The sequence below is a fragment of the Saimiri boliviensis genome, chromosome 8 (assembly GCF_048565385.1).
Source record: "Saimiri boliviensis isolate mSaiBol1 chromosome 8, mSaiBol1.pri, whole genome shotgun sequence".
NCBI lineage: Eukaryota > Metazoa > Chordata > Mammalia > Primates > Cebidae > Saimiri > Saimiri boliviensis.
The window spans coordinates 9,001,038-9,012,028 of NC_133456.1; the positions used below are offsets into that span (position 1 = coordinate 9,001,038).

General features: G+C 43.4%; 1 protein-coding gene across 5 annotated transcripts in view; it reads left to right on the forward strand.

Annotated features, from left to right (window-relative positions):
- NEK4 (NIMA related kinase 4) overlaps positions 1 to 10,991 on the forward strand; it is a 64,075-nt gene that overhangs the window by 29,468 nt on the left and 23,616 nt on the right. For 3 of the 5 annotated variants that reach the window (XR_012518712.1, XM_074403748.1, XM_039477140.2), the window contains 6 exons: positions 1,015 to 1,164; positions 1,707 to 1,853; positions 3,879 to 3,945; positions 4,702 to 4,811; positions 6,687 to 6,775; positions 9,623 to 9,828. Coding sequence is in view for 4 of the 5 variants with exons in the window: in XM_074403748.1 (XP_074259849.1) it covers positions 1,015 to 1,164; positions 1,707 to 1,853; positions 3,879 to 3,945; positions 4,702 to 4,811; positions 6,687 to 6,775; positions 9,623 to 9,828 (769 nt within the window). In the remaining variant the exon portion in view is untranslated. The remainder of the gene's footprint in view (positions 1 to 1,014; positions 1,165 to 1,706; positions 1,854 to 3,878; positions 3,946 to 4,701; positions 4,812 to 6,686; positions 6,776 to 9,622; positions 9,829 to 10,991) is intronic. The other 2 variants (XM_074403749.1, XM_074403750.1) reach the window with 2 other exon arrangements.

Sequence of the window (10,991 nt, forward strand, 5' to 3'; positions counted from 1 at the left end):
GCGCGATCTCGGCTCACCGCAACCTCCGCCTCCTGGGCTCAGGCAATTCTCCTGTCTCAGCCTCCTAAGTCGCTGGGATTACAGGCATGCGCCACCACGCCCAGCTAGTTTTTTGTATTTTTAGTGGAGACGGGGTTTCACCATGTTGACCAGGATGGTCTCGATCTCTTGACCTCGTGATCCACCCGCCTCGGCCTCCCAAAGTGCTGGGATTACAGGCTTGAGCCACCGCGCCCGGCCGGGAACAATTTTTAAACCTGTGGAAGGTCTTCATGCTAAAGACAAAAGCCACTTTTTTTTTTTTTTTTTTTTTTTATTGAGATGGAGTTTCACTCTTGTTGCTGAGGCTGAAGTGCAATAGTGCAATCTCAGCTCACTGCAACCTTCGCCTCCTGAGTTCAAGCAGTTCTCCTGCCTCAGCCTCCCGAGTAGCTGGGATTACAGGCACGTGCTGCCATGCCCAGCTTATTTTGTTTGTTTGTTTGTTTGTTTGTTTGTTTGTTTTGAGACAGAGTTTCGCTCTTGTTACCCAGGCTGGAGTGCAATGGCGCGATCTCAGCTCACCACAACCTCCGCCTCCTGGGTTCAGGCAATTCTCCTGCCTCAGCTTCCTGAGTAGCTGGGATTACAGGCATGTGCCACCATGCCCAGCTAATGTTTTTGTATTTTTAGTAGAGACAGGGTTTCACCATGTTGACCAGGATGGTCTCGATCTCTTGACCTCGTTATCCAACCCGCCTCGGCCTCCCAAAGTGCTGGGATTACAGGCTTGAGCCACCGCGCCCGGCCTTATTTTGTATTTTTAATAGAGTCAGGGTTTCTCCCTGTTCGTCAGGCTGGTCTTCAACTCCCAACCTCAGGTGATCTGCCCCCCACTTGGCCTCCCAAAGTGAAAGGATTACAGTTGTGAGCCACTGTGCCCGGCCGAAAGCCACTTTATATGGGCACCTTACATTGGATTATAATGTACCAGGTTGCTGCTATACTTTAAAATGTCATTTTGTTATTTTTAAGGATCAAGTTGCTGGTGAATGTATTATAGAAAAACAGGGCAGAATCCACCCAGATTTACAGCCACACAACTCTGGATCTGAACCTTCCCTGTCTCGACAGCAACGGCAGAAGAAGAGAGAACAGACTGAGCACAGAGGGGAAAAGAGACAGGTTGGCAGAGATCTCTTTGCTGTATGTCATTTTGCTTTTGTTTGGGAGGTAGACTTCAGGAAGCTCAATTTCTATTTAGAGCAGGTAACAATTGCCAAAAAGGCATGTAGGAAATGCAAGGAACATATAGAGAAGGGTGACAGTGGCAATAGGCTAAATGCTAGTTTTCAAATATTAGTGAGTTGGAAGCAGAGTAAGTATTTTATCTTCTCTAGCAAAGATGGACAGATAATTTTGAAAGTTAAAGGAACAGGCTAATGAGAGTAAACCTTTGACTCCATCTATATTATAGTGATGAACAGTTCTTTCTTCAGCTTCTCCACAGAATCATGTTGACATATCATTTTTTGAAGTAACTTCCACAGGTATCCTCTCCATAAGCTTTTTAGATGATTTACTTTTGGCAGAGTCTTTCCAAAAAATGCAATGTTTTGAAGTTTTTAAGAGCAAACCATTGACAAATACATAGAGAACCTGCTGATAGGGGAACATTGGAAGGGGCTATATATGAAACCTTTAATCTTCTTTTTTAATTATTTAAGTTCCAAGAGTCACCTCGAATTTTGCCCTCTCATCCCATTGTTGGAAAAGTGAATATCACATCAACACAAAAAGATGCTGAAAACCAATGTAGAGTGGTCACTGGGTCTGTGAGCAGTTCAAGGAGCAGTGGGATGTTATCATCAAAGGTTTGTGGGACTATATGTTGGATTTTTAAAAACGTATAGCCGGCTGGGTGTGGTGGCTCATGCCTGTAATCCCAGCACATTGGGAGGCCAACGTGGGTGGATCATGAGGTCAAGAGCTCCATACCATCCTGGCCAACATGGTGAAACCCCATCTCTTCTAAAAATAATACAAAAACTAACAGGGCTTGGTGGCATGCACCCGTCATCCCAGCTACTCAGGAGGCTCAGGCAGGAGAATCACTTCAACCCAGGAGGTGGAGGTTGCAGTGAGCTGAGATCAAGCCACTGCACTCCAGCCTGGTGACAGAGTGAGACTATGTCTGATGCACACAAAAAAAACTTATAGCACTTTGGGAGGCTGAAGCAAGAGGATCAGTTGAGCCCAGGAGTACAAGACTTGCATGGGCAATATATAGTGAGACCTTGTCTCTACAAAAAATTTAAAAATTAGCCAAATGTGGTGGCACATGCCTGTAGTCCCACTACTCATGAAACGGAGGTGGGAGGATGGCTTGAACCCAACAGGGGAAGGTTGAGGCAAGCCGAGATCAACCTGGGTGATAGAGTGAGAACCCGTCTCAAAAACAAAAACCCCTAAAACCTTCTTATAAAGCTTTTTGGTTATAAAATCCTGTGTATATTGTGAAGTTTTGTGTTAAAACACCTTACCTTTGCTGCTTGCCAAACACTGGAAGGGACAGATGGGACAGGTGTGATCTCAGCAGAATTTTATTTTATTTTTTCAATTTTTTTGAGATGGAGTCTCGCTCTTTTGCCCAGGCTGGAGTGTGGTGGCATGATCTTGGCTCACTGCAATCTCCACCTCCTGGGTTCAAGCAATTCTCCTGCCTCAGCCTCCCGAGTAGCTGAAACTATAGGTGCCAGCCACCACGCTTGGCTAATTTTTGTATTTTTAGTAGAGACAGGGTTTTGCCATGTTGGCCAGGCTTGTCTCAAACTCATGACCTCAGGTGATCCACCTGCCTCGGCCTCCCAAAGTGCTAGGATTACAGGTGTGAGCCACCACGCCCATACTCAGCAGAATCGTTGATTGAAATGGACAGATTCTGTGGTTTCAGAGATAGTCGCTTCTAGTGAATTAAGGAAACCAAGTAGATTCTGAATATGGTAAATGTGAAAGTCCTTATTTGCCCTTCCAAAAATGAGTACCTCCCAGAAACGAAGGCTGTGATCATTTCTCACTAGTAGCTATAACCCTGCTGCGGGTTGATTTCCAATGGACACTCCTCCAGGTCCAGTGCAAGACTTTTTTTTTTTTTTTTTTTTTTTGGTCTTGCTGTGTCACCCAGGCTGGAATAAAACCTTTTCCTATTTTTTTTTTTTTTTTTGAGACAGAGTCTTGTTCTGTCACCTGGCTAGAGTGCAGTGGCACTCTCTCAGCTTTTTGCAATCTCTGCCTCCCTAGTTCAAGCGATTCCCCTGCCTCAGCCTCCTGAGTAGCTGGGATTATAGGTGCACACCAGCACGCCTGGCTAATTTTTTGTATTTTAGTAGAGATGGGGTTTCACCATGTTGGCCAGGATGGTCTTGATCTCCTGACCTCATGATCCCCCCCATCTCAGCCTCCCAAAGTGCTGGGATTACAGGCATGAGCCACCGTGCCTGGCCATTTTTTTTTTTTTTTTTTTTGAGACAGAACCTTGCTGTGTCACCCAGACTAGAGTGCAATGGCATGATCTTGGCTCACTGCAACCTCTGCCTCCCAGATTCAAGCAGTTCTGCCTCAGCCTCCCGAGTAACTGGGATTACAGGTGTGCGCCACCATGCTCAGCTAATTTTTGTATTTTTAGTAGAGACAGGATTTCACCATGTTGGCCAGGCTGGCCTCAAACTCCTGGCCTCATGATCTGCCTGCCTTGGCCTCCCAGAGTGCTGGGATTACAGGCATGAGCCACTGCGCCCGGCCAAGACCTTTTTCTTAATGTTGGATGATATATCATGCTTTGTAGGTGTTACAAGAATAGCAAGTAGGAGTGGAAGTGACTCTGTGACTTTCTTTTAAAGGATCGACCATTATCAGCCAGAGAGAGGAGGCGACTAAAGCAGTCACAGGAAGAAATGTTCTCTTCAGGTAAAGTTGACTTCTTTCTTCATCTAATTGGCAGTTGAGGGTATGGCTCGTGGACAGAAGCACTGGTTCTGACTCTGAGAGGTAGAAACTTTCCAGCAGCAGTAATCCATGTAGGAAATCGATTTAGAAGAGATTATGAAATTTCTTAGTCAAGCCTTTTAAGAAATCATTATAGGCTGTCGAATCTGGAACAAATATCAGAGGAGGAAGATATTTTAAAAAGAGCGAGAGGGCTTTCAGTGGCAGTAACTCCTGGGAGATTTCAGACCAGAAATCAAGTGAATGATTTCTGGTCAGAGAATTGCTTTCATCTCAGGAACAGAGGGAGGTTACTGGGGGAGTGGCACTGTCCTAGGCTGAGGGCTATGCTCATTTCTTCTATTATTTTTTAAAGATAGTATTAGCAGTTTCCGTTTATTGAATGCTGACCATGTCTCAGGCATTATGGTAAACATCTTAAGGGCATTATCACATTTCATATTTACAATAACTACAAAAATATGCAGCATTATCCCCATTTTGCAGCTGAGGAAACAGAGGCTCTGAGGAGTTAAGCAGCTTGCCCAAGGTCACAGAGCTGGTGGACCCAGAGCTAAGATTTCAACTGAGATATCAGGCACCAGAGTAAAGATAAATATGCTATTTGAGTTACTTCTGGGCCAGCTCTTGCTGGGATATGTGCCATACCCAGTACAAAGCCCTCTTCAATTGGGGTAGCCCACCACAAACAATTACTGGGGATGTTTGCTTTTTCAGGCCCTTCAGTGAGGAAAGCTTCTCTGAGTGCAGCAGTGCCAGGGAAACCCCAGGAGGAAGACCAGCCCGTGCCTGCCCGACGGCTCTGTTCTGACTGCAGTGTCACTCAGGTGCATTATGTACTCCCAGAAGAGAAGGTGGACAGTCTACATCTGGCAGGCCTAATGCAGTAAACCTTATAAATGTCAGCTTCATTTATTTTTGGGGCAGGGCCAGCTTGTTACATCTTTTCACTCTTGATAAAGAAAGGAGGCCAGGCGCGGTGGCTCACGCCTGTAATCCCAGCACTTTGGGAGGCCGAGGCGGGTGGATCACGAGGTCAAGAGATCGAGACCATCCTGGTCAACATGGTGAAACCCCGTCTCTACTAAAAATACAAAAAATTAGCTGGGCGTGGTGGCGCGTGCCTGTAATCCCAGCTAATCAGGAGGCTGAGGCAGGAGAATTGCCTGAACCCAGGAGGCGGAGGTTGCGGTGAGCCGAGATCGCGCCATTGCACTCCAGCCTGGGTAACAAGAGCGAAACTCCGTCTCAAAAAAAAAAAAAAAAAAAAAAGAAAGGAACTGGTAAATAATAATCAAAAGGATTATGTTTGACCCATTAAGGGAATACGTTTTCCAGGTACTCATAAACAACTGACAGCCTAATTAAAAATATTTCTTAGGTAGGTAGGTCTTTAAAACAGGACTTCCTGGCCTCATGCAGCGGCTCACGCTTGTAATACTAGCACTTTGGGAGGTCAAGGTGAGAAGATTGCTTTAGCCCAGGAGTTTGAGATCAACCTGGGCAGTATAGTTTGGACCCTGTCTCTAAGAAAGAAAATTACCTGGAAAGGTGGTGCACACCTGTAGTTCCAGCCACTCAAGAGGCCAAAGTGGGAGGATCGCTTGAGCCCAAGAGGTCGAGGCTACAGTGAGTTGTGTTCACACCACTGCACTTTAGCCTGGGTGACAGAGCAAGATGCTGTCTCAAAAATATAAATAAATAAATGACAGAACAAGACCCTGTCTCAAAAATATAAATAAATAAACAAACAAATAAATCAGAACTTTCTAAGGGCTTGCACTAGGCAACAGTTCGCTCATTCTGCTGTGATACCAATATACCCACCTGAGTCGCCAGATCTGAGTCTCACTTGCTACTCATTCCTCAGTTTCTTGTGTCAGTGTAGTTTACCTTCTTGCCAGTAGATGATGTAGAGCCACCATCTGGTGGCTAAATGGGTAATTGCTGGGTTTCTAATCCATGTTCACCTCTCTGTATAATACTCTGGAAAGTCTTCTTGCTCTTTGAAAGTAATGGATGTATTATTTCTTTAACCGTATCATTTAGTTTGTTCACTAATAGAGGCTACCCTCCATATCCCAGAGTTGCAAGGTTTATGTGTGTTATTAGGTAATCCTTTAAAGCACTTTAACAGTCTCACATTAAGAGCAAGCTGAAGCTGGTCATGGTGGCTTCTGCCTGTTGTCTCAGCTACTTGGGAGGCCAAGGAAGGGGGATTATTTGAGCCCAGGAGTTTGTGACCAGCCTGGGAAACATAGTGAGACCACTGTATCTAAAAAAAAAAAAAAACAAAAACAAAAGCAAGCTGAAGTTGCCTAGGTAACTTAAAATGCCAACATTCCTATGGAACAAGCCCTCTGCTTAGAAGTTGATACACCAGAACTAGCCATCCATTCCCCTCTGGAAATTTCTTCACAGCTGAGACTCTCAAAGACCCTTGTAAAACTTCACATTGATGTTCTTCAGTCTTTCTTATGAACTTTATGGGTGAACTGGGATATCATATGGGTAAAATCCCTTCGATTTTTTTTTTTCTTTTTGCCACTAAACATGTGGGAACAATTTTTGTATTTGTTAGTTTCTCCTGTTACATTGCACCTAGGAATGTATTGTGTCTAGTTGTTGCATCTAAGACTTTTCAACTATCACATTCTGGTAGTGTTGTCATGTAGAATTTTATTTCTTCCAAACATTAATAGGAAAGGAAACTGATTCATTGTCTCTCTGAAGATGAGTTAAGTTCTTCTACAAGTTCAACTGATAAGTCAGATGGGGATTCCAAGGAAGGGTAAGTTCTTATTTTTCTGTCTCCCTTTATAAACTATTTCTGTTTTAATGAATACTAAATGTACATTTCTGTTTTAATGAATACTAAAAGTATTCAAATCTCTAGTATTCCCACTGATAAATTTATAAATAGTTTGTGGCACATGCTGGAGCTAAAAATGTCTCTCATTTTTTTTTTTGAGATGGGAGTTTCTCTCTTGTTGTCCAGGCGGCAGTGCAGTGGCGTGATCTTGGCTCATTGCAATCTCTGCCTCCTGGGTTCAAGAGATTCTCCTGCCAGCTGGGCGTAGTGGCTCACACCTGTAATCCCAGCACTTTGGGAGGCTGAGGTAGGCAGATCACGAGGTCAGGAGACTGAGACCATCCCAGCCAACATGACGAAAACCCGTCTCTATTAAAATACAAAACATTGGCTGGGCATGGTGTCGCGTGCCTGTAGTTCTAGCTACTTGGGAGGCTGAAGCAGGGGAATTGCTTGAACCCGGGCAGCGGAGGTTACATTGAGCTGAGATCATGCCACTGCACTCCAGCTTGGCAACAGAGCAAGACTCTGTCTCAAAAAAAAAAAAAAAAAAAGATAGATTCTCCTGCCTCAACCTTTCAAATAGCTGGGATTATAGGCATGCACCACCATGCCCAGCTAATTTTGTATTTTTAGTAGACATGGGGTTTTTCCATGTTGGTCAGGCTAGTCTCAAACTCCTGGCCTCAGGTGATCTGCCCACCTCGGCTTCCCAAAGTGCTGAGATTACAGGTATGACCTACCACTCCAGGCCAAAAAGGTAAAAAAATGTCATTTCTATGCACACATCTGATTTTCTTTTTTCTTTTTTTTTTTTTTTTAAGACCGACTCTCACCCTGTCACCTACACTGTAGTACAGAGGCGGAATCTTGGCTCACTGCAACCTCCTCCTCCTGGGTTCAAGCGATTCTCCTGCCTCAGCCTGCCAAGTAGCTGGGACTACAGGTGCATACCACCACACCTGGCTAATTTTTTGTATTTTTAGTGGAGATAGGGTTTCACCATGTTAGCCAGAATAGTCTTGATCTCCTGACCTCATGATCTGCCTGCCTCAGCCTCCCAAAGTGCTGAGATTACAGGCATGAGCCACTTTGCCCGGCTGCACATCTGATTTTGATTTAGAAATCTTCAAGAATGTCTTCGTAGACCTATAGATACATAGTTTTCATCAGATTTAGAAAAAGTTTGGCTGGCCTGGTATGGTGACTGACACCTTAATTCCAGGACTTTGGGAGGCCATGGCAGGTGGATCACTTGAGGCCAGGAATTTGAGACCAGCCTGGCCAACATGGTGAAACCCTGTCTCTACTAAAAATTCAAAAAAGTTAGCTGTACGTGGTGGCACATTCTTGTAATCCCAGCTACTCAGAAGGCTGAGGCCAGAGGATCACTTGAACCCAGGAGGCGGAGGTTGCAGTGAGCCAAGATCGCGCCACTACACTCCAGCCTCCTCCACGACAGAGCGAAACTGTGTCTCAAAAGAATAAAAAAAAAAAAGAAAAGAAAGAAGAAAACCTTTGGCTATTATTTCTTCACTCTTTTTTTTAGACTTCTTCCTGCCCTCTTAAGGATTCCAGTTACATGTGTATTAGACTCCTTAAATTTGTGCCACAGCTCACTGATGCTCTGTTTAATTTTACTTTTTTTTAAAAAATTAAATTAATTTATTATTTGAGATGGAGTCTCACTCTGTCGCCCAGGCTGGAGTGCAGTGGCATGATCTTGGTTTACTGCATGCTCTGCCTCCCGGGTTCAAGCAATTCTCCTGTCTTAGTCCCTCTGAGTAGCTGGGATTACGGCACATGCCACCACTCCTGGCTACTTTTTTGTATTTTTAGTAGAGACCGGGTTTCACCACGTTGGCCAGGCTGGTGTCAAACTCCTGACCTCAGGTAATCTGCCCACCTTGGCCTCCCAAAGTGCTGGGATTACAGGCACGAGCCACTGCACCCGACCTATTTTTACTTTTTTTTCTGTTTCATATTTCATAGATTCTATTGCTATGTCTTTGGGTTCATTAATCTTTTCTTCTGCAGTGTCTAATCTATTAATCCTATCCCATTATTTACTATATTGTATCTTTCATCTCTAGAAATTTGATTTGGGACTTTTTCTTATATCTTTGTGTGTTTCCTTAACATGATCATGTTTTCTTCTACCTTGGCCATATGGAATATATTTATAGTACCCATTTTCTTGTCCTCATTTACTAATTCTATCAGTTGTGTCACTTTTGGATATGTTTCTATTAACTGATTTTTTCTTCATGAATGTATGGTATTTTCCTGCTTCTTTGCACATCTGGTTATTTTTGATGAGATGCTAAATACTGAATTTTACCTCATTGGAAGCTGGCATTTTGTGTTTCTTTAAATATTCTTGAGCTTTATACTTGAGTATAGCTAAGTTACTTGGAAATGGTTGGGCAGAATTTGTACACAAAAGCTGAGGCTGTTTCTTTCAGACCTTCTCCAAGATTCCTCTCTCACTTTCTAGTGACAGTGATTGTTCTGAACTCTGTCCTTTCTATAGAAAGATTGTGAGTTTTCTTGCACTTTGATCTGTTTATGGCATATACTTAGGCTAAAAGATGTTGCCTCTTCTCCAAGATCTGCCTGCAGGTTTTGTTTATTCTGCATTGCTTTTAGTTTTTTGAGTTTTCTGTTTTGTCCAGAGTTTGTAGTTGTTATTTGTGGAAGGGTCAGTCTGTAGGAGCTTACTTGGATATTTGAAAGCAAAACTCCTTTAGGTCGCTTTGCATGTAATTTTTTAATGAAAAATTATCATGAAGCCAATTAAATAACAAGGGGATATTTTTCCCCCAGGAAAGATCAGACAAATGAAATTAATGCCTTGGTACAATTGATGACTCAGACCCTGAAACTGGGTTCTAAAGAGAACTGTGAAGATCTCCTAGTAGCAAATCCAGTGTCAGAATTCAGACTTCATCGGAAGTTTCGGGACACACTGATGCTTCATGGGAAAGTTGCAGAAGAGGCAGAGGAACTCCATTTTAAAGAGCTACCTTCAGGTGATCAGTGTATTCTTTTTTCTTTTTTTTTTCTTTTTTTTTTTTTGAGATGGAGGCTCACTTTGTCACCTAGGCTGGAGTGTAATAGCGTTATCTTGGCTCACTGTAACCTCTGCCTCCCAGGTTCAAGCAATTCTCCTGCTTTAGCCTCCTGAGTAGCTGGGACTACAGGCATGCATCACCACTCTCGGCTAATTTTTGTATTTTTCGTAGAGGCAGGGTTTCACCATGTGGGCCAGGCTGGTCTCAAATTCCTGACCTCAGGTGATCCTCCCACCTCAGCCTCCCAAAGTGCTGGGATTACAGGTGTGAGCCACCATGCCTAGCCCAGTTTATTCTATAGCAAACTGGAGAGCATGTGTTTATTGGAGAAATGTGTCAAAACAAAGAACTGATGCCCATAAATTTTTTTGTGTTTTTAAAATTATTTGCCTATCTCCATAAAAGGTATATCCTGTGTTATGCAACAGAGAGATTCCTGAAAAGTTGCATGAAAATTGATTTTTAAACGTAAATATAAATAGATAAATGTTTGTGGTTTTTCATGTGACTTTTCTTCAAGTTAGACAGTTGTGGTATTTTTAGGTTTAAGAGATGGTAGTGAACCTTAAGCTCATATGTAAATTTTAAGTCATTAATAACTCTTGTCATAGGGGAAAATGATTGTCAGTATAACAAGACTTTTTTTAAAAACAGGCCTGCCGGGTGCAGTGACTCATGCCTGTACTTTGGGGGGCAGAGGAGGGCAGATTGCTTGAGCCCAGGAGTTTGAGACCTGGGCAACATGATGAAAATTTGTGTTTACAAAAATTAGCCAGGCATAAGTGGCTCATGCCTGTAGTCCAGCTACTCAGGAGGCTGAGTTGGGAGGATTCATAGAGCCCAGGAGGTCGAAGCTGCAGTGAGCCATGAGCTCACCACTGCACTCCAGCCTGAGCGACAGAGTAACACCCTGCCTCAAAAAATCAAATGAAATGAAATAAAAATAAAATAATAAAATACAAAAATGAAAAGGCCTGATGTGGTATAATTATGCCTGTAATCTCAATGCTTTTGGAGGCTGAGGTGGGAGGATTGCTTGAGGCAAGGAGTTGAAGACCAGCCTGGACAGCATAGACCCCATCACTACAAAACATTTAAGAATTAATTCGGGCTGGGCACGG